The sequence below is a fragment of the Musa acuminata genome, unplaced genomic scaffold (assembly GCF_036884655.1).
Source record: "Musa acuminata AAA Group cultivar baxijiao unplaced genomic scaffold, Cavendish_Baxijiao_AAA HiC_scaffold_575, whole genome shotgun sequence".
Classification (NCBI taxonomy): Eukaryota; Viridiplantae; Streptophyta; class Magnoliopsida; order Zingiberales; family Musaceae; genus Musa; species Musa acuminata.
The window spans coordinates 1-22655 of NW_027020814.1; the positions used below are offsets into that span (position 1 = coordinate 1).

The following is a 22655-nucleotide window of genomic DNA, read 5'->3' on the forward strand; positions in this document are numbered from 1 at the left end:
GGGTGTTTTGCTGATTTGTTTACAATATCAGCAGTGTCTTATATTTTATTATGTTTAAATAATTCACGATCTACTTTTGATATTTGTGTTGTTTCATTATTCGTTTGCTTCAAATTCATTGATGAAACTCATTTACCATTTTGATATTCGTAGTATCAGTTTCTGATGAAACAAACAACATTAATCTTTCCAGCATGCTTATAGAGATGGTCGTCTAGAAGAAGTGGTACTACGCCATCTAGATACTGAAGATGGAAGCACCGTTATTGCCAAAGATATTAGGTTTTGCAATGATTTTTGTAGCTTGTTCAACAATGTAGTAACCTTAAAGGAATATATTTGTGACTGACTTTCTTTGCTTGCTTGTTGTCTCAGGCTTTCCGACTTTTTCAATGGATTGCATCTCTAGGATTATATTGCTTGTCTCTAATAAAATGTAAGTGTGGAGCAAGATGCTTATACAACTTTTCCTCAGCTGGTAATTTTAGATTGAATTGCAATTATCCGTCTTTTTGATCTTTCTAGTACATCACAGTTATGTTTCTACGATCACTATGCAAGATAATCATCTTGGTTTTATTTTGATAATTTCCCTCATGCTTCCTATGCTGATATCATCTTGGTTTTGTTCATGTTCTTGGTACTCACCTTTATCTGCAGGAAATATTTATGGCCAAGCAAGGTCATTTTACTGCCCCGGTCCCTCCCTCTGCGCTGAAATAGATGTCAAAATGCTATCAGAGAAAACTTTCAAGGTAAAATGTTTCTCTAGCGTCTTATTTTGGTATTTCTTGGAGTGGCGTATTTTCTTGGTCAGTTTACATAGTGTTTTGTCTAGGTGCAGATTTGTCTCTGGTTTTGAAGGAGGATGATACTAGTATGAGGAACGTCATTTTGCTTGGCCTAAATGTCGGTTGGAATTTGTGTTTGCACAAGTACGAACATTAAGTACAATACAGAAAAGGAAAAGACTTGTATCATCGTCATCATATTTGTTTCTGACAGAATAGTGCATATTGAAAATTTGCCGTTCTGTAATTACATTCAACATTGTTGGCAATCGGAATGGCTGTGTTTAGAAAAGGAAGGTCTGAATGTTACAAAGTTCACATTGGTCAACCTGTGTTAATTGTTTCTTAATCTCCTCCTGCCCCCTTCTTTAGATCTTCCGACGATGATGTGAAACCAGAGGACCTCATTGACAATTCACCCGCTTTTTACTCCACGATGTTGGAATGGCGTGCCATTGAGCTTCTAACGTTCACCTACATGTTGATCGATGTGATGTGGGCATATCCTCTACTTTGTCACGCGGCATCAAGATCTGTGCACCCACAAATCACCCATCTCATGTGCGGATTCGATCCCATCATCATTCGCAAATTAAAACAAATTAATCCTTTCACGTAACCCCACGGTCACATCAATTTTGCTTAGCGATACATTGTGATCACCTGCTCGTGATAATCATATCTGTAATGTTTCCCTGTGTATTTTCCCATAAAAAACAAAATCCCAAGTGCTTTGCTCTTCTTATAAATCACTGAGCTTCCATCTATCATCATCATCATCATCATCATCATCATCATCATCATCATCATCATTCTAGTGAAATGTCACACCTGACACCGGGCAAACAAGTAATATATATACATATAATCAACACAAACCACCGCCACATGCATGAGGCATAATTGTAGTGCATATGTAACGTATGAACGAAGGATTCGGTCAACCGTCAACGGAGCGTTCCCCGAACCCCCATTTTTCACGAACATGCGTGCACATAATCCCCCCACCACCGCAACGCACGGCTGTCACCGCCAGCCACAAACGAAGGCCACACCCGCCCATACGTCTATAAAACCCCATCCCACCTTCCCTTGTTTCCTCAGGCCTGCAAAGGAGAAGAAGAAGAAGAAGAACTCACCAACCCATCTTCTTCATCTCAGCTTCCAAGCTCAGGAGGCGGTGCTGCTCCGGCCAGACTCTCTCGCCGTCCACCGCCAACAATGGAGATGAAGAAGATCGCCTGCGCCGTCCTCGTCGCCGCCGCTTCGGCAACTGCAGCCTTCGCTGCTGAAGCCCCCGCCCCTTCCCCCACCAGCGCCTCCTTCGCGGTTGCGCCCGCTGTCGGAGCCGTGCTTGGGGCCTCCGTCCTCTCCTTCTTCGCCTTCTACTTGCAGTAGCCTCTCGCAAGGAGAAAGAAATGGATCCTCTCTCTTTCTCTCTCTCTCTCTCTACATATATATGCATATTGCATACACATGTTTGTATGCGAATAGCTGAATAATTAATTGAACGCATTTGTTGACATCCTTCGATATCTGTTGTTCATTTCATTGAATGCAACGCACTTGATGATGATCAGATATATAGTAGCGCCATTATCAATCACTTGATTCTTCGATGAGAATTTGCCTATAGATTCTTCCTTTTTATTGGAGCATCTATCGCATGCCATACACACGGAGGCACTTGTAGTGCAAGTGAATCTGATTCCAAGATTGGGAATGAGATCCTAACCCAATGTTGCTTGGTTGGGCTGACAATGACTGATCTGATCGCAACGTGGTGTTCTAATTGGGCTTGAAATGGGCCACGAAGCCTTAGCGCAGCGAAAGACGTGTGGAACGAGGGAGAGGTTGACTGCGTCAAACCCCGACGCCCTAGCGCAGGTCTTGCCGGTCCTCTGCGATACTGCTCTCCGCCGCGAGGTCCTTTACACCGCCAAGCTCGCTCTCTTCCCCAGAACGGCTTCGTGAGCTTCCTCTTCGAACTGTTGCGAACGCGAAGTTTGCGTCTCTTTTGGCGAATCGGTGGAGACGAATCGGAGTGGGGAAGTCCGGTTGTCGCAAGATGAAGATGGTTCGTTCTATATATGCACCTCATTCCCATGTATTAAACCTGCTATCACCTGATAAATTCTTGACCAGATGCAAATGTAGGGTTTCGCTTAATCGTTCCAAGGTCGCATCTTGAATGGTTTTTTGGTCGCCGAGGAACGTACATGTATGGATTTAGAGGTAGTCCCTTTCTTTGTTTTATCGACAGGAAAAGTTGGTTAAAGTCGAATTTATTGTTCGATCTTACTTGTTAATGTTACGCAGTACGTGTTACGTTAGATCGAACCCAAGTCATATGTATTAATCCTCTATCCTGCACTCGTTCTGCTGTTGATTGGATTGTGCTACTCTTGTTCTTCTGTTAATGTTATATATGGCCCTGTCTCTTAATTTGGTTGTGCTGCTTTTGTTCTTCTGTTGGCATCAAATATGGCCGTATCGTAATTTGTTTGTGCTTAGAATTGTATGCTTCAATGCAATCATTATTTTTGCCTCTGTTCTCAGTCTAATACATGTATATTATCATACCTCTAAGATTCTTAGTCTGATACCCGGGCTCATCAGGTGGCTTAATCACTTACTACCTTGTCCTTGTAAACATTGAGCAATCTGCACACTGTTTGTAAGGGAAATGTGGTTTTAAGTTTGCCGGAGTTGCATGTACTCTTTCATGAATATACAGCATGAATAACGTGTAATTTTTCTTTATTCCTTAGAATTCCATAAATGGATTTCGTACATGCACCGCGAATTGGGCATGAGACCTTAAATGACCGTATATGTTGTTGGTTTAGTCGATGCAGTCAAAGACAAATCCCTAAGTCAAGGGGTATAAAAGCAGGAATACTTATTTAATTTTTATTTACTTCCTAAGACTTTGTTCCTCCTCTCCCTAAATTCATACATCAATTAGTGCATATCAGCTTCATTTAGAGAGTCATGTCTGACTGTTGTATTATTCTTCTCAGGCCATGGATTCTAGGTTTGATATATCAGGTGATGAATCCAAAGTCTTTGAGCTGATTGAAGATTTGAAGAGTAATTCTACAGATGTGCAGAGAGCTGCTACAGCTGAGCTGCGTCTTCTTGCTAGACACATGGAAAATAGGATGGTGATTGCAAACTGTGGAGCTATAAGCTTGTTGGTTGGTCTGCTTCATTCAACAGATCCAAAGACTCAAGAGAATGCCGTGACAGCCCTTCTAAACTTGTCACTAAGTGACAATAAGATTGCCATTGCAAATGCCAATGCCATTGACCCTCTCATTCATGTGCTTAAGACAGGCAACCCTGAAGCACAAGAGAACTCAGCGGCAACATTACTTAGCCTTTCAGTAACTGAAGAAAACAAGCTTCAGATTGGACGGTCTGGTGCTATCGGACCTTTGGTAGAACTTTTAGCAAATGGAACTCTTCGAGGAAAGAAAGATGCAGTATCAGCATTATATAATTTGTCAACCTTGCGTGACAACAAGCTACGGATTGTGCAGGCTGGAGCCATGAGTCACTTGGTAGAGCTGATGGACCCAGCAACTGGTATGGTTGACAAGGCTGTGGCTGTTTTAGCAAACCTTGCAACTATACCAGAAGGAAGAAATGCAATTGGTCAAGATGGTGGTATCTTTGTACTCGTGGAGGTTGTTGAATTGGGGTCTGCAAGAGCAAAAGAAAATGCTGCTGCAGCTTTGCTTCAGCTGTGTAAGAATAGTGGTAGATTTTGTAGTCTAGTTCTTCAGGAAGGTGCTGTGCCTCCATTGGTAGCATTGTCACAGTTTGGTACACCACGTGCTAAAGAGAAGGTATTGTCAATTATATCTTGTTTCTTTTGCTGCAGTTATATTATCATCTTACTGCAAGGCTTCTCTTGTTTTACCAGTGACAAATTTTAAATAATTTAAATTTGTAGCTCAGAGATCAATACTAGAGTTTTTGGTTCGTGTTATTTCTGCTTGTGGGCAAAGCTGACTATTATACTCTTAATACTAAATTTACTGTTCGAAAAATGCCAATGTTTACTAGTTCGTGCCATTTTCCTTGCTCTTAAATTTCTTATCTTTAGATTATTCTAATTTTTGTAGTTTCTTTCATTATATATGCATATGCATGTTTTAGATCATTAAGAATAGAATAAGCTAAACGGCATGTTGGCATATATGAGTTTGGCTAGAATGGTTTTATAAGATAAATAAGGATGGTATGTTGGAATTTGGATATCATGCCTATGCAGGTCCAGGACCAGCATGGGACATGTCATTGCTGTTCTCTTCGAAGTGAGTGAGATTATGATGCTGCAATAGTCATTAAATTAGTATGTAGAGTTAGATGGATCTACTACTGAGAGATTAAGCTCAAGCATTTTAGATTATATGGTCCTTGGCCTATCATATCCAAGTTATTAAATCAATTGAGATAGGTTGCGACCATACTAGTTCAAACCTTGTCGGTTCCAGCTTTTAAGCTGGATGTGGTACTTAGGAAAATATCTGTTTATTGTGCTGAAGTTCTGATGATAACCGGAACATGGTAGGAATGAGTGGCCCATAAGTGGCTTCATCCAAGAAACTTCATGGTAGTTTAGGTTCCAAGTTCAAATGATGTACACTAGAGTAGATCATCAATAAAGAGGAATGAAGATTTACAAGTGATCTAGAAGTCTGAGTTAATTAACACTTGAAAAGTGATGCTCGTATCTTTTCAAAATTAGTTTTGCCAGTTATGGACAATATCATAGATGTCAGGAACCAACAAGAGATATAGATTAAACATTTTATTTTAGAAAATATATAAAACTTGGTAAGTGATATAAAGATGCCAAATTATCTGTTCTTTCTTCTTCAAAAACAGTGTTAAGCATGGTTGCTAATGCTGGGTATCCCTGTGACACTCTAGTGATATGCTGGTGTTACATCTTGAAAAAAGAGGATACATGTCATGGATATTGTTTTAGAAGTATTTTAAATAAATAGGATTATATATGATAAACCATATATAACCCTTATTTAGAGTATTAGATTATGTTGTTAAATCATTATATGGTACCAATATTTAACAAGCATCCCCAATCCATTCATCAAAAATACTCCAAAAATTATAGAACAGATATAACAATATAAGCAAGACAACAACGTGAAATTTTTTTTTACAACCATAATTTGATTCTCTAAATATACATGCCTTCAAAGACACATGGATCAAGAAAAAGAAACTCCTAATTTAAAGTTCATGAAAAAGGAAAATATTCCAGTGTATCCTATTTCTAAATAATTATTTTATCTTAGACCATTCAAGGAAATATACAGCACATATATAAGAAGTATCCAAATGTATGAGTACTGATATCTTACATATACTACATATAAATAAGTCAAGCACTCAGTGTCTTTTCACAATAATATTTAAAGAGCTAGTATCGGAATATCTTGATCTGAACTTCGGGTATAATTAGAAGTGATGCTTATTTTAATATTGACAGCGAGATTATTGTAACTTCGTTCTATAAATCTGGAAAAGAATATGGATAATAGATGAATGTGATACAAGGGATGAGAGTGGAATATATGACTTTGTTGTTTAACCTTAGAAGTTTTGAACAATTGAACATGACAAGCAGTTTGTGGAAATTCATCTGGGCTAGGCTTTTTGTTGAAAAGCTTGAAAATGTGATCATTATGGCTGAACACATAAGCATCGGAATATGGAGGATTGGGATGGAACAGATGAAATTAACTTTAATATTGGAAGTTTAAATATTAAAGAGTCTTGAATATTTGTGGGGGAACTTCCTATTTTGGGCTAGAGTATGATCAAGATGGTTAGACGTAGCATCGGTGATCTTGTCTTGGATTGTCACTTTTTTTTGTCTTTTGGATCGTCACATTTTGAAAGAGCAATAGGAACACATTCCAGATTCTTATGAATCAGCTGATTAAGTAGATGGCAGAGAGTTGATGGAGGTCATGAGGGCACGTCAGATAGTGGTTCTGAAGAGTTAACAGGGAGATTTTGGGTAGTCAGACTTTGGTTATAGGATGCTCCTGAAATGTTAAGAATGTATGTACGGTTTCCAATGTAGTTGTTATATGATTTTCTTGCATTGTTGTGTGGCTCTTAGATAATCACATCATTGATTGACATTGTTATATAAACAAAACCACTGAAAGGTTTATGATAGGTTCCTGATCTATGGATGAATTGATCTTGACTTGTGGCAATTGCAAGCTCATTGGTTTCTAAAGAATGGTTTCTACTTTCAAATAAAACTTTATAATCGTGGTTTCAATCTTAGATAAGAATGCATTTGCCATCTTGTTTTATTGTTCTATTTCTCAACCTCTCTTGACTTATTCCTATGGTTAAACACCCACCCTCATGGTTCCTTGAACAAAGAGGAAGCGATAGAACATGACATGTTTTTGCCGAGTCAAATTATATTATTTAACTGGCGATGTTACTAACATGATTATGTGCTTTTTCATCCTTTTTGTTTCTAAGGCTCGGGCTCTTCTAAACTGCTTCCAAAATCAAGGTTATCTCCACTCTGGGAGGAGGTGATTCATATCTTCAGGTTTCTCAGCTTCGTGTAACAACAATTCAAATGCAATGGATTGCCCTGACTGTAACTAGCTGTCTATCTTGGAAGTTTCAAAGCATTTCAATCCAGATTTGCATGGGATGCTGCCTTGTGGAAGAAACACACTAATCTGTTTTGCCGTGTTTACTGGTGTCTGTTGATTCTTTTCTCGTTGTAGTCTTATTGTGTATGTTTGTAGCTGATCAAGTTATGGTCATCTTTTATTTCTGTAACTTGTGACTTCCATCCTTAAGGAACTTCCATGTTAAATTGTTGATAGCCTATGATGTTCATCAGACTCCCTCTCTGAACCCATTTCTCGAGGAGTCCTTTTCGTTAAGAACAACATGAAAACAAAAATTCAAGAAAAAAGGAATTTTTTTAGTTCTATACTCTGCATTGAATCTTTTCTCCATCACGTCTTTGTCACAACTATTTATGATTGATAGTAATGTTCCTTTTTCATCGTTTAACTCTGTATCATATAATATCTTTAGTTAAATTAAGAATATTTTAATTGTTTTATGGTTTCAACATCATAACTCTTCTTCTTTCTTTCTTTCTTTCTTAACCTTAATATTAATTTTTTGTTCATAGTATTAATGAGTCTCATCTAACCCTCATAATTAAATTCCAAACAGGCGTGGCCTTGGACATTCGTAGTTGGGTTGATCGGTTCGGTCCAAGTTGTAGAGCACAAACGATCGGACCGAACCGGCCTGATCGCTAGGCCGGGTTAAGTCATTAGAGGGCGATCTCGTAATTTTAGGGCACGTGAGAGTGCACTACGCTCTATATATTACCACTCGGTTCGACCGACCGTGGGTTTCGTTATACTCGCCGCGAAGGGTTCGAGCTCGGTTTCTTTCCAGGGAGAGCGGCGGCAGGGAAGATGGTGGAGAAGGGCACCAAATGGAGGAAGGAGGTGATCACGAGGGAGTACACGATCAATCTCCATAAACGTTTACATGGATGGTATTCTTTCCGCGTATCACTCTGTCTTCTTGGTTCTTTTCTTTACAGTGGTAGACAACATGTTTTCAAGGGATTTTGTCAAGATCGTAGTAGTTCGTTTCTCATTAGTAAGCCGAAGTGGCTAATGCATGTCGAGATGCAGCCTTGGTCATCCTCTTGCATCCGATGTTTCTGCATCTATAAGTAAATCGAACCTTTCGTATTTGTGTTGCTTAGGAACATCATAATAGCATTTCTGTGTTTATTATATGCTCCGCCAATTAATTTGAACTTTCATACTCATCTCTCTGCTTTCTTTATGTGGTTATTTGTATAGCAAAGCTGGGAGATCCAATTACACTTTCTATAGATTTGAATTTTGATTCATTTATGAGAATGCCGTAGATTTATATAGGAAGTGGAAATTTATTTATTTAGTAAAGTTAGATTCATAGCCAAAGATGATGCGATCAAAATGGAGAGGACGAATGTTACGTCTAAAGGGTTATGTTTATGTTACTATCGTTGCTCAAACGTTAAAAGAATGTACATCATTATATATTGTCATTAGAGGACTCTATGTGGCAATGCATTAGGCTTCTCTGAATAGCTATTTATTGTTCTAGTGGAGATATTGCAACCGTTTACTGCTCGTGAACTCGGTTGGTATGAACTTCGAGGTCATGAAAGCATTTTGCAACTGTCATAAGTCAGGTAACTCATGCGGACTTGTATGCCTGTGCTGAGGCATGCCAGGCATGCAATATGTATCAAATGCATCAAACATATAGCTTTCTTATTCCTCCAAACAAGGGATTGGCATATCTCTCTGAAGAGTCCAGCAAGCTGAAAAATCTTGGTTTCAGTAAGTGTTTGATTATAGGATTGCATCAATGGATTCAGTTTGCAGACATGTGATCATTAAGGACTGTAATCAACCATCGATTTTCATCAGTTGATGATTAAATTGTATATCCTTTTCCGCACATCCAAGCATGGTTTCCTTATTATGGACTGTTTGATTGTCCGTTATGCAGTTGTTAATTGTGCATCATATTGCCGCAACTTTGACCCAATGATTGAATTAGCTTTTAGGCTTTACCTTGTAGCTGGAATCTCAGAATGTCCCCTCAAGAACTCATTAAGGATTCATATTCCTTCATATTCTTAATATTTACAAGAGATTTTACAGATTTTTTAGTGTGCATTGGCATGCTGCAACACACTGCCTTTTTGTAAACAATTCAATCTTGATTTTGGGTTTTGTTAATATTTTTCATCTTATTTCTTCGTTGCAAACTACAATATTGTTCTCATATGGATGCAAGGCCTTCGATCAGTCCAACATGATGATATTTTAGTAGGTTCCTCTTTCACCATGTGACTGCCAGCATTGTGCAAGTATCTTGAAGCATGTGTTCTTTGAACTTGCTATCATGCAAGTTAAAAACAAGGGTGTTTGTGTTTGTTAAGAACATACAAGTTCGGAGGAAAGCTGTGTGCTTGTGATTACAAGGTTTTTGTGGGTATCATCTACACTATAAGGCAACGGCTGCAATTATATATTATTCATTTTTTTTTCTTTTTGCTGATGCTCATATTCCTGTTCTGTTAACGGGCAGCACATTCAAGAAGAAGGCTCCCAAGGCAATCAAGGAGATCAAAAAGTTTGCACAGAAGGCCATGGGCACCACAGATGTCAGGGTTGATGTGAAGCTCAACAAGCACATATGGAGCAGAGGGATCCGAAGCGTGCCAAGGCGAGTCCGGGTGAGAATTGCTCGGAAAAGGAACGATGAGGAGGATGCCAAAGAAGAGCTATTTTCTTTGGTCACAGTTGCCGAGGTCTCACAAGAGGGTTTCAAGGGATTGGGCACCAAGGTTGTCGATGAAGCAGACTAAGTTCCGAGTCAGCCATCATCCTTGTTTGCAATAGACACACTAGTAAGTTTCTATAGGATTTCTGGTGCGTCATATTCCTTTTGTATTGTTTCCGATGAATGTTTGAGAACTGTCATTTCCCGTGTTTACTTGCCTTAATTGCAGCATCTATTTTTAACCTTAGAATACACACTGATGGTTAAAATTGCTTTCTAGGACTGATTTTTCCAAGAAAAAAAGAAATAATTTGTGGATTTATTAGTAGCTAACTTGAATGGGTTCTTACGAATGTTGGTAGCTGACAATCTTGCTCTTATAAATAGAATGTACCTTGAATTTTTAATGGATTACATACAATATTAGAGCTCCTTGATTGTTGTTCCATTGGTTTTAACACAATTGAATTGACATGGTATAACTTGATGCTGTTTACCTTATTTAATTATTTCATAAATTGGTTTCTCTAAACAGCTTTGCATCATAAGGTGTTCTTGTTTATTCTATCAACTGAATGTTTGAAATGTTTGTATGGGTTGATGAAGTACGACTCAGTTCAACGTCATACGACAGATACATAATCCATTTTATTGTGCTAAGATCAAAACTTTGTGCTCATTTAAATGTGCATGCATGCAAGCCACGATGAACTTAGCACTAGAATCCTAAGAAATCTTGTTTGATCTTGCAAACCAGCAGAGCAGATCTACTACTCGTTGCAAACAAACTAAGCCAGTCTATGCCTACAGGAAATCATTGTGCTCATGCATTCAATTTCTTGAATGCTGAAAATGATAAGGCATGATTTCAATTAGATGAGATATAATCTTCATATTTGTATTATTATCACTTCCATTGTATATATATATATATGTATCTATATAATATTTTTTTTTATTTTTTAAAAGATAAGATTATGCATTCTCTCTCTATGCCCTCCCCTCTCATCTTTCTCCATTGTCCTGTGCCCTCCCCTCCCATCTTTCTCTGTTGTCGCTGTTGTCACTTGTGACTGCATCCTCCCCTTCCGTTAACGTCTCGACACGGAGTTGATGGTGTCAAGAAGATTGACAATACAGGGATCATAGGTGCTCTTAGTCTTTGAGAAAATAAAGAGCACTAGATGAGAATTAAAAAAATACCTCTAAGAAAGAATTTATACTCAAGACATCATTACATCTAAAACTTAAATAAGACACGACTCTTATTATATTATTAACAATCGATGATGCTGAAGGAAGAGATGATGTAGCAAGGCAGCTCCAAGTCAAAGTCATCCCAACCCCTTCATTAAAAAAGGCATGATTTCATTCATTGAGATAATACATATTTATATAGATTGTGAGGAAGTGACTTTCCTCAATCATATGCTCAAATCATATACTTAAATTTATAACTGATCCTCAAATCACATATTGATTAGGGATTAAAACACGTAAGGAATGTAAAATTATCATTTCATATTTGCCTATATATGATCTTTTATCATGTCCCCGCAAGATTGAGCTTCCATCAATGATATCAATCTTGGACCGATGCAATTGAAATATTCTATGGGCGAGAGACTTTGTGAAAGAGTTTACTAGTTTGTCAGAAATATAGATGTGAGAAACATATAGTTGATGCTTGACAACTTGATCTCTAACAAAATGGAAGTCGATGACAATGTGTTCCATGCATGAATGGAACATCGGGTTGGCGCCTAAATAGGTGGCACTGACATTCTCATAGTATATTATAGGAGTGGATTGAGAGATGATGTCAAATTCATATAGCAGATTGGTGACCTAATTGAGTTATGTAGCGATAGTAGTGATGACTCGGTATTCAACTTCAGTGGTATATATTGCAATTGTGTTTTGTTTCTTGAAACTCTAACCGATCAAATTTGCTCCAAGAAAGAATGTAGGCTATTGTAGATATTATGTCATAAATATTTATTGTCCAATCAATATTGACGAAGACATGGAGATGAAGTGATGAGTGTTTACGAAGGAGAAGGCATGGAGATTAAGATATCACGGAATATGTTTTAGTGTAGACCAATGCACAGTGGAGGGTCGATGCATTAATTATGATAATTTATTGACTACAAATGAAATATCTAGTCGTATATAAAATAAATACTATAAAGAACTAAGTACTTGTCGATACTATGTGGGATCCATAATAGGGCTGATATCCTATAATTTGAGTAACTCAATTGTGGAGAGTAGGGTGATGATTTCTTTGGCATTCCATATATTCGTTTTTAATAATAGATTTTGAATGTATGTCTTTTGAGATAAAAACAATTCAGAAATGATTATTGCTTCCACTCCTAGAAAGTAATTTAAGGTTCCCACGTCTTTGATGGAGAATCAATCTACCAATTGCTTAAGAAATTATTTGATCTCCATGAAATTATTATCTGTGATGATAATGTCATTCATATAAACTAGTAGATACATAATATATCTCTTTTGTTATCATAGGAATAAAGAGGCATTTTGGAGTTGACAAAATCGATTGACATAAAAAAATGAGCCAAGTTTGGTATACCATACTCGTAGAGCTTGACGAAGTCTGTAAATAACTTTTCGTAGTTTACAAATATAGTTTGGATACTAAGGGTGGATGAACCCAAGGAGTTGCTGCATAAAAATATCTTCAGTTAAGATCTTTTGTAAGAAAGCATTATTAATATTTAATTATCGTATATGCTAATCTTGAGTGATTGCCAAGCTCTGGATGAGTCAAATTATTATTTGTTTAATAACTGGACTGAAGATCTATATGGAATTAACACTTTAGCCACTAGATGTATTTTGTATTTAGCAGTGGATCCATCTGGGTTTCACTTAATTTAAAAGATCTACTTATGCCCGATGACATATTGTGTGGGATGAGATGACACAAGGGTCCATGTAACATTATGGAGTAGAATATCATATTCCTCACACATGGCTTTGCGCCATTGTAGAGATTTTTGGGCTTCGGTGATGGTTGTGGGTTTAGTAGACTCAAGTGGAGAGTTTATAATAGCATAAAGATTAAAGATTTGATGTAGTTGAATATGTCATTTTTGGAGCATGTAGTCACATGATGTCTAGGCTCAGTGGTATTATTGGGTTGTATTGAAGGTATTACAATTGATGAAGAGTTAGTGACACATATCTGATTAGGTTTATGCACTTTGGTGTCACTTTGTGTCAGAGTGTTGCTTCATTAGGCATTGTAGACTCAGTTAGTAGAGAGGTAGATGGTGAAATTATAGAGGCGACAAGGTCCTGTTGAATTGGAGTAATAAGAGAGTACAGGTCTAACGGAAAATTATTGGTTAATGTGGTGAGAGGTGTGCCTAAGGGGGTTTGATGTGTACTTATATGAACCCAGTAATTGATCATTATTGTACTTACTCGCATTACTAAATAAGCAAGATTTTGAAAGAAAAATATAGACTAAACAAAAAGAATCTAATATGATATAAAGATCTTTTAAGTTTAAGGATCATAGCACTGAAAAACATTATGTTCAAGGGAGTACGCAATAAAGATGCAAGACTTAGATTTTGGTGTTACCTTGTGTGAAACATAGGGGCGTAGTTAGATAGAACATAAATAACTAAATACTTTGAGTTTCTAAATGTTTGAGGTTTTGTGAAATAACTTTTTAAATGATAATTAATGTTGTTATGATTTGGTTGAGCATGTGGTTAATGAGGTAGAATACAATTTGAAAGGTTGTTAACCAAAAGGTTTGTAGCATAAAGGCTTAGTATATGAGGGTGAGACCAGTATCAACTATATATAGATAAGTTATTGTATATCACATATTGAGAGATAAGTTGTTAGATCTTCATATTCACCTCGTCCATCAGAGTAATCTATTTTAATGATAAACTAAAAGGAGTTTTCGATCACATTTCTAAAATGAGTAAAAACTATGATGACTTCGTATTTATGTTTGAGAGGATATAGTAATTGTATATTTAGTGAAGTAATCTATAAAAATGATAAAATATAAAATTATCAAAGGAATGATTGGGTAGGACCCTAGACATCACTGTAAATGATTTCAAGTGGTTTGGGACAAGATATGAAAGATGTTTCAAAAAGTAGTTTATAACTTTTATTACTTAGGTAAGTATCATGATGAGCTATAATTCTACTTGATTTAGAAGTTGGAATGGAGTAATGAGAAATTAGTTATTATTAAATGAATGATAATGAGTGACCAAGGCGACGATGTCACACATCGATTAAAGCAACAACTAAAGCATGAGCGATTGACTTAGTGTTTTATGAAGCTGACAATCACTCATAGATATTGTCTTTATTCTGAGAACCAAGAGCACCCCTGTGCTCAAATCTTTTATAAGAAACGGTTAAGAAAAAACTTAATATATGTGTTATTTTGTTTGTAGAATTAAGAAACAAAAATAATGTTTCTTTTGATGTGATATACACACAAAATATCATCGAGTGTATAAATGTTTATGTGTGAATTAAGTGTTATGGAACTAGTGTGAGTAATAGGGATTCCATATTGTTACCAATGATAATGTATTTATTGCCTCCATATTAGGTACAAATAGATAAACTCTATAAATCAGAAGTGATATAATAAACACCAAAGTCAATAATCCAAATGCTTGGAATAAGTAGTTAAAGTAGTCATTATGTTTGCTTGTGACTAGTTGAGTATAGTAGTAGGCTTGGGTCGAGATCGATAGACCTTTATTATGTGGCTAATTTTATCGTAGAGTTGACAGATGACTTTTTGCTGATTATTATTATTGAGACACTAGAACTACTAGTAGTTGTAGTTGAAGTTATTTCCTGAATTATTTGGGTTGAAGTTGCCACCATAGTTGGAGAGTTGATAGTGTAATAGAGGATGATGGTCTTTTATTGAAGTTTTTGTTGCTTTGATTATCTTTTTCTTTAGATTTTTGATTAAATCGAGGTGTGATAGTTGTCCAATCTTCCTCTCTTCTCATTTCGGATATGTTTTGTGATCAATCAGCTTGTCAAATAGTTCTTCGAATGACATTTGGTGAGTCATGTGCTCGAATTGCTACCACTAATTCTTTATATTCGTCTCGTAGGCTATTAAGATTATAAATAATGATTTTTTCATCACTTAGGAGATGATTTATTAAAGTCAAATCATTTATAATATTATTTAGATTTTATATATAATCAATAATAATACTTCCCTCTTATATTATTTTTATCAAAATAGATAAAAGACTTAGGATGTATGTGCGAGAACGATTGGCAAGTGTGGTTTGTAACTTGGACCATGCTTCTGCTATAGTACTATATGAAGATATTAATAATGCTATGGAATCAACGACTAAGGCTTGAATGATTTGTAGAATAAGACGATCTTGTTGTAGCCATAACTTGTGATCATGATTTGTCATTGAGATGAATTCTTCTAATATTTGAATTTTTTCTAGTGGACAACTAAGAGAGTCATTGATGTAGCCTAATAGATCATATCCAAATAGAAGATTGGTAATGTGCTTGCTAAGATGTATAGTTGCCACCTTTGGAGAGCTTGAAAAGGATTAAAGTTGCTACATTGATAGATATAAGTCTTGTAGGTTGAGATGAACTATTATTTCTAGAGAAAATAATAATTGAAGCATCATATATAGAGAGAAGGAAGATATGCTAAGAAGTTGTTGTAATCTAATAAGAAAAATTCAGAGCCAATTAATGGTCTAATTTGGATGCATAGATGATGGAGATATGATCTATTGTTGGAAATCAGATTTGAGAAGTGCATAGGGGCGGATCTGAACTGACAAAGGAGATCAGATCTGAGAAATGCATAAGGGAGGATCTGATTTGAAATGTGCAGAAGAAGACGATCTCTTCCTTCCTCTCCTTAATCCTCTTGATTGCGAGGGCTGATAACAGAGTCAAAATGATGGTGGTAAGTAATCGACTATCGTTGAGAGATTGACTATATATCTGAGGTGCTATTGAGTTTGGCAGTTGACGAGAAGAGGACGAGGATGCTGATGAAAATGTTGAGTAGTAGATAGGAGCGTAAGGAATGCCCATTAAACAAAACAACACGACGATGAAGGATCATCGAAGAAGCTGGTCGATCATTAGATGAGGCTAATCGTATTAGCAAAGTGGAGTAGATATGTTGCAAAGCAAATCTCCCTAAGAGATTGGTACGAAGGAGTTGTGTGTATTCGTCTTAGGTGCAATACTAGAATATGAAAGTAGGAAGAGTTATAAAGCAAAATATAGCTAAGCGAGGAAGATAAATAATAGTTGCTAACAAATTAGCAAAGTAGAGGAAGAGAGACCGAGTAAAGGATGATTTCATTCATTGTAATAATAAGTATTTATATAGGTTGTGAGAAAATGATCTTCCTCAATTATGTGCTCAAATCATGCACTTAAATCTGTAATTGATACTCAATTAAATGATCCTCAAAGATTGAGTATCAAAACATATAAAAAAATATATAAAATTATAATTTTATATTTATTTATATCATCATCTTCTATCATTCACTTCCCCACGAGCGACGGTAGCAACTGCTGGTCGGAGTTGGGTCGATCTTCTATGACTCGGCTACCACCCTGCCATCTCTCTCCTCTGCGGCCTCAAATAGTCAGATCGATCGCCGTGAACAGCGGAGCCATCGGTCGTCTCTGATGAGCAAGCGAGAGCAGTCGGGATAACGTTGTCCGTCTTCATGTCCAACAAAAAGAAGAAATCATTCAGTGATGATCGTACGCAAAGATTCGCGATGACCATCTCCCTTGCAGAAAGGGTTTGTCCGCGTCTGCACTGAGACATATATTTGCTGCGACAAGGATTTGGAACAACTTCCGCTTTCATGTCTGATCCATTCCAATATCTCAAGGACAGAGACACCACCATTGCCTGCTACACCTCGCACATCTCCGATCTCATTCGGGTAGCCTTTCGCCCAGTGAATCACTATGAATGGCTCTTGACGCTTAATTGGAGAACCATCACACCTAACCCACCGGTAATTTCACATCAAACACACTTCTAAACGGAACAACAAACATCCGAATGATTCCTTGATGTCAATTAGTCCGTAGAGAGAGAGAGAGAGAGAGAGAGAGAGAGAGAGAGAGAGAGAGAGATATATATATATATATATATATATATATATATATATATATATATATATATATATATATATATATATATATATATAGAGAGAGAGAGAGAGAGAGAGAGAGAGAGAGAGAGAGAGAGAGAGTTATTTATTTACTCATTTTCTATAAAAAGAGTCGTTTTTGTCCCCATCACTTCTTAACTACGGTCGACAAGGTAGAAATTCGCACCGACAGTAGTTGGTGAAGGCAGTAACGATACTAATTAGTTGTTGATGTCGTTATCTTTTGTCCGGTCCACCGACACTTACTTTGTTAGACCATCCAATTGGGCGAGGAAAGCACCAGCTGTTCTCTCTCTCTCTCACTCTCTCTCTCTCTCTCTCTATATATATATATATATATATATATATATATATATATATATATATATATACCGTTCACACGTCGGATTGCAGGAGATACATATCAGCAAATGTTAAAAACATTTGCTTCGATATTATCATATGGCATGTGAGACCGGCATGAACAGCACATACTGCTCGTACGACCGTACCGAGGCGATGATGACTGCTCGTGTACGCAGCGAGATCGCGGGATTAGAAGCTTCTTTGAATTAACATCATGCAAGCAATTACATTCCCCTACCCCTGTTTATTCACTCTCAGTGCACCAGTAGCAATCACCAGTCTGAGAGAGAGAGAGAGAGAGAGAGAGAGAGAGAGAGATCACGTTACCATCGCTGGGATCTTTGTACCGTGCGCCTCACTTACAAGCTGGCAGCGGGCCACCGCAGAGGCAGTGGTTGTCGGCGAAGGACGCGGGCTGGAGGTGGTCCAAGGGGGAGCCGACGGGGAGGGCGCCGCAGAGGCGGTTGTGGCTGAGGTCCAAGTGGCCCACGTAGGCCGCCATCACTAGCGTCTTCGGCACCGGGCCGCTCAACCGGTTGTACGACAGGTCCAGCGCAGTGTAGTACGAGTGGGAGCCGAACGCGTCCGGCATCTCCCCCTCGATGGCGTTCCGGCTCAGGTTCAGGATCCCCAGCCCCCGGCTGGAGAACAGCTCCACCGGGATCTGGCCGCTGAGCCGGTTCGAATCGAGGTATAGAGACGACAGAACCGGCGTGGACCCGAGGCTGTCCGGGATCTCCCCGGAGATGCGGTTCTGGGCGAGGTCGAGGTCGGCGAGCCGGGTCATGTGACCGACGGAGGAGGGGATGACACCGGAGATGCGGTTGCGGGCGAGGAGGGCGCGGCTGAGCATGCGCAGCTCGCCGAAGTCGCCGGGGATGGGGCCAGCGATCTGGTTGTTGCTGAGGTCGAGGTGCATGAGGGAGGAGAGGGCGGAGAGGGAGGCGGGGATGGAGCCGGATATCTGGTTGTCGGCCACGTTGAGGACGGCGAGGCGGGAAAGGTTGCCGATGTCGTCGGGGATGGGGCCGGAGAGGCGGTTGCCGATGAGGTCGAGGATGCGGAGGAGGGGGAGGGAGGTGAGGCAGGGGGGAATGGGCCCGGAGATGTGCTTCCAGTCGGCGAGGACGAGGGTGGTGAGGCGGTCCAGGCGGCAGATCTCCGGCGAGATACGGCCGTACATGAGGCCGCCGGAGCGGTCCTTCGATTCGCCACGGAGGGAAATGTCGGCTACGCGCCCGGTGGTTGGGTCGCAGCTCACGCCATACCACTGGGAGCAGCAGTCGTCGCCGGTCCACGAGGAGAAGATCCCCAGGTGCGGCTCAGACAGGGCCGACCGGAAGGCCAGAAGCGCTTCGCGATCGGATGCCGGGCATCCGGCGCCGCCGCCAGCCAATACAGCGACGACGAGGAGGACGAAGGAGAGCCTACGAGGCGGCATGGAGGGATGGGCGAGCCTTTCCTCGCTCTGTGCCCTGGGTTATGTGCTCCTTTGAAGGACGAGGGAAGCCCCGTGTCGAGAAGGGTGAGTTGTAAAGCAACGCAGATGAGATAAGATGGGCCGGATCCACATAGGCGGTGGGGGGCATTAGGGCCCATCTCATTTGATGCAAATAAATATAGTCGGCAAAGCATTCCGAATCAACTGTGCATTGCCAAGTAAGGAGCACAGGAAACAGAGATAAAAGGGATTGGATGTGCCGAGAGCACACAACAGGTCTGGAACCAATTAACATAAATCCAGCAGCTAAGAAAACAACTGTCTCTACCAAACCAATGCTAACATTAGATTCAAATCAGAGAATAAGAGGTGGAAACTACAACCAGGGGGCAGTACCAAAGAGTGAAGCAAACTAATCGAGACTGAAGATTCAAACTGATTTAAGTAGGCAAATATACTAATATTGAAAGACTATGATGTGAATATTTAAGATTCAAATTGATTATATTTTAGTTTCAGCTAAGATGATCTTCACATACAAACACGTATTCTGATCAATGAAAAGCCACCCTGTTCAAGTTCCTTCCTCATCAACAATCAAATCCCAAAAGACTTTTGGTGAAAAGAGTGACTAAGATTTAAGAGGAGATTGGTTTCCAGAATTCAAGAAACAGGCAACAAATAGAATCCATGGGTGACCTCCATTGTGGTCTATTTCATTCTGTCTCGATGTCGATCTATTGTGGGTGGAGTTATAGGTCATCCTGGTTTTCGTCTAATACATCAGAAGCAGCAAGATCCTTCAGTTGATGCTTATCTTTGTAATTGTGGATCATTGTTGGCAGGGGTTCTTTTCATTGAATAGCTGCATGGCTAGGCAACACATATCTAGAAAATGTAAGTTAACCTCTTGGTTCTGCACATATGATGACTTAATGTAACAATCCATTTTTCGTTAAAATCAAGAAAGATGCAAGACTACTATGTGATCCTTAGACAACATTTCAGTCTTATAGTTTCTTTCCATTTCCAATTTGATGTCAAAATGCTACAGCAATTAGGTGCAGATTGTTATATGAGGATGCAAGTCTTCCATTCAATCGAAAAACTACTTTTGTAAGTCTAGTGAAACCAAAGTAGAACGAAAGATATCAATCTCGGAAAGATGACTTGGTGAAACGAAGAGGAATAGAGTAAGAACCAGATTACGAATTTTAGCTTCAATGAAACAATCAGTGGCTAGTGAAGAAATCACAATTTATTTATTATCTGCTAGGAATTAAACTAAAGCACTTAATGGGTACCAATGCTTGTTTCTCTAGAAAGGTAGTATGTACCAGATATTTTGTGGGATCATGTATGTATCTCACGATCCACATCAGATTGTTCTACCAACAAGTTAATAGAGACAAGGAATTCTAACAAAAAAAATTACTTTCTCTAATCTCTATAGTATACCACAGTAAGGAAAATGCTTTACCGTATCATAGCACACCCCTTAAACTAATTTTGGTTTGGTATATAATAAGCATTGAGGAGAACAGACTTCAATGAAGTACATAGGCAAAGCAGGCATCTCACATCCACAAATGCAAAGTAAGTTTCGTTTTCTTTCCCTCAGCGAAAGATAGACATCAGAAATAATAAAAAAATAAATGACAATGGATTTTTCATGTATTCCCTGTTGTATATATCTGATAAGAAGGAAACTGCTAGACTAATATTGTATAATAACCACCACAAGTGAAAGACATCGGTGGGGTTAAACTAGTTCACTAATTAAACTAACTAAATCTTGTTTTATGATTAATTAAACTAATATTGTATAATAATTTATCCACGTCATAAATTTTGTTTATGAGGTGGTGTACATACTTCGAATTGGCAAATTAAACAACTAGTTATTACTAAGAGAACAACAGGACACTGAAGTGGAGAATAAGGCATGAAATTTTTGTAATTTGTTGCACTATATGATCGCAAGGCCTTATTGAATCTACAATTCATTTTTGTAATTCGTAGAGTCAGCAACATGATTAAATGTCTATCAATTTTTTCTCTAACCCCCTATTTCACTGAACATACTCACATAGAGCATTTATGATGTTCTATTGGTTACTATGCATGTGTTCCTTGTAGAATACATCCTCATTAAGATTGCACCTCATCTGCACCCCATAGTATAATCGTGCAATTTGACAAGATATAATTACTGATCCTAGAGAATTTGTAGCTTGAGCAACAGAAGAATTCACTAAACAACTGGTGTGGTCATCATCACACCAATGGCAGGATGTGAACCGGACAGATATACATCTCAAAGTTCCAGTACTATTTGTCTTCGACATATGCATATATTCATATTATCCTGTGCAATTCAATTCAATTCAATTGGACAGTTCCCTTGATCTTCTTTCTCCTCCCAATGACAAATAAAAGACAATGAAACAAAAACAAGTATTATTTTTTCTTCATCCGAAGTCTATATTTTGCTTATTATCAATTCCATTGGACAAAATGTCCAAGATGATTCTGTTTATTGCTTGAAGAACAAAGATCTACCCACACACTCAGTGGCAAGATTATGTGGTTCTGCATCTGATTTCACACCTCATTTTGCATATTTATCTGAATCAAATTAGTTCATCGAGCTACATTTCAAATTATACCAACATGTCAACAAAATCTAACAGGCACATCCAAAATCATACACCCAAAAGAGAAATGGGAGCAGCACAGTTCAAATAAATAGCAAAGCAAATAAATTTCAGATTACCCGAGCAATGAATCAAGTAGACGACGGGCCATTCTGTGATCAGAAGTAGAGGGCCATCTGGATGTTCTTCTCCGTGAACCCACACTTCTCGTAGAACGACCTCAGATCGGGCGTGCAGTCGAGTATGACCTTGTAGCAGCCAGCGGCCTTGGCGTGGTCCGCGAGGTAGCGGACCACCCGCTGCCCCAGATGTTGGCCGCGGGCGGCGGCGTCGACGACGACGTCCTCGATGTGGCCGACCTTGCTGCCGCCGCGGAGGAACTTGCGCTCGAGGAAGACGCTGCCAGTGGCGACGATCCGGCCTGAGCGTTGGTCATCGGCTACGACGATTAGGTGGTCGTCTCCGAGGGCAGCTAGGTCAGCGAATCGGGCAAGGAAGTCGGCGTCGGAGAGGGGTGAGGTGGCGGGGCTGAGCTGGGAGAGGAGCTCGACGAAGCCCTTGGCGTTGTCGGAGATCTCGAGGCGGCGTAGCGGGAGGAGCAGATCGTCTTCCTCACCATCGACAGCCATCGTGTCCGATCGCCCTTCCTTTTCCCCCTTCGAAACTAGCCGGAACTTCGATGGATCGAGTTCCACTTGGTGCCACCAATTACTACTGAGCCGATCATCCAGCGATCGCCACGTGGGAATCACGTGACTCTCTTAACGGGCTTTTCGGCTCGTTCGGATCGTGA

At 39.1% G+C, this 22655-nt stretch overlaps 5 protein-coding genes and 1 long non-coding RNA gene across 10 annotated transcripts; 4 read left to right on the plus strand and 2 right to left on the minus strand.

Annotated features, from left to right (window-relative positions):
- The first annotated feature begins 14 nt into the window (after positions 1-14).
- Positions 15-1119, plus strand: LOC135661830 (uncharacterized). Of its 2 annotated transcripts, none has more exons than XR_010507437.1 (4): positions 15-282; positions 376-436; positions 661-755; positions 839-1119. It is a non-coding gene; the product is annotated as an uncharacterized LOC135661830 (long non-coding RNA). The 2 variants fall into 2 exon arrangements; XR_010507438.1 differs by having other exon boundaries at positions 845-1119.
- A 759-nt stretch (positions 1120-1878) lies between these two features.
- LOC135661829 (arabinogalactan protein 23-like) lies at positions 1879-2324 on the plus strand. The gene has a single exon (XM_065176553.1). The coding sequence runs from the start codon at positions 2013-2015 to the stop codon at positions 2187-2189; it is 177 nt and encodes a 58-aa protein (XP_065032625.1). The 5' UTR covers positions 1879-2012; the 3' UTR covers positions 2190-2324.
- Positions 2325-2465: 141 nt separating this feature from the next.
- Positions 2466-7695, plus strand: LOC135661828 (U-box domain-containing protein 4-like). 3 transcript variants are annotated; one of them, XM_065176550.1, is made up of 4 exons: positions 2466-2868; positions 2937-3026; positions 3815-4645; positions 7338-7695. In XM_065176550.1, the coding sequence occupies exons 2-4, from the start codon at positions 3015-3017 to the stop codon at positions 7395-7397; spliced, it is 903 nt and encodes a 300-aa protein (XP_065032622.1). In that variant the 5' UTR covers positions 2466-2868; positions 2937-3014; the 3' UTR covers positions 7398-7695. The 3 variants fall into 3 exon arrangements, with proteins under 3 accessions (XP_065032622.1, XP_065032623.1, XP_065032624.1); XM_065176551.1 differs by having other exon boundaries at positions 2949-3026; XM_065176552.1 differs by lacking the exon at positions 2937-3026.
- A 547-nt stretch (positions 7696-8242) lies between these two features.
- LOC135661836 (large ribosomal subunit protein eL31-like) lies at positions 8243-10439 on the plus strand. Its single transcript, XM_065176559.1, has 2 exons — positions 8243-8391; positions 9993-10439. The coding sequence occupies exons 1-2, from the start codon at positions 8309-8311 to the stop codon at positions 10270-10272; spliced, it is 363 nt and encodes a 120-aa protein (XP_065032631.1). The 5' UTR covers positions 8243-8308; the 3' UTR covers positions 10273-10439.
- A 7506-nt stretch (positions 10440-17945) lies between these two features.
- LOC135661833 (DNA damage-repair/toleration protein DRT100-like) lies at positions 17946-19533 on the minus strand. Its single transcript, XM_065176556.1, has one exon. It carries the CDS (start codon positions 19203-19205, stop codon positions 18120-18122), a length of 1086 nt encoding a protein of 361 aa, XP_065032628.1. The 5' UTR covers positions 19206-19533; the 3' UTR covers positions 17946-18119.
- Positions 19534-19684: 151 nt separating this feature from the next.
- LOC135661834 (probable glucosamine 6-phosphate N-acetyltransferase 2) lies at positions 19685-22565 on the minus strand. 2 transcript variants are annotated; one of them, XM_065176557.1, is made up of 2 exons: positions 21982-22565; positions 19685-20078 (listed from the first exon to the last, which is right to left on the minus strand). In XM_065176557.1, exon 1 carries the CDS (start codon positions 22489-22491, stop codon positions 22021-22023), a length of 471 nt encoding a protein of 156 aa, XP_065032629.1. In that variant the 5' UTR covers positions 22492-22565; the 3' UTR covers positions 19685-20078; positions 21982-22020. The 2 variants fall into 2 exon arrangements, with proteins under 2 accessions (XP_065032629.1, XP_065032630.1); XM_065176558.1 differs by having other exon boundaries at positions 19685-20093.
- Between the last annotated feature and the right edge of the window lie 90 nt (positions 22566-22655).

Excerpts from the sequence above, each read along its gene's own strand:
- LOC135661834 (XM_065176557.1), bottom strand. The coding sequence starts at position 22,491 with ATGGCTGTCGATGGTGAGGAAGACGATCTGCTCCTCCCGCTACGCCGC.
- LOC135661828 (XM_065176550.1), top strand. Across the intron at positions 4,646-7,337 it reads CACCACGTGCTAAAGAGAAG|GCTCGGGCTCTTCTAAACTG; the intron begins GTATTGTCAATT and ends TTTGTTTCTAAG.
- LOC135661833 (XM_065176556.1), bottom strand. The coding sequence starts at position 19,205 with ATGCCGCCTCGTAGGCTCTCCTTCGTCCTCCTCGTCGTCGCTGTATTG.
- LOC135661836 (XM_065176559.1), top strand. The coding sequence starts at position 8,309 with ATGGTGGAGAAGGGCACCAAATGGAGGAAGGAGGTGATCACGAGGGAG. Across the intron at positions 8,392-9,992 it reads CATAAACGTTTACATGGATG|CACATTCAAGAAGAAGGCTC; the intron begins GTATTCTTTCCG and ends GTTAACGGGCAG.
- LOC135661829 (XM_065176553.1), top strand. The coding sequence starts at position 2,013 with ATGGAGATGAAGAAGATCGCCTGCGCCGTCCTCGTCGCCGCCGCTTCG.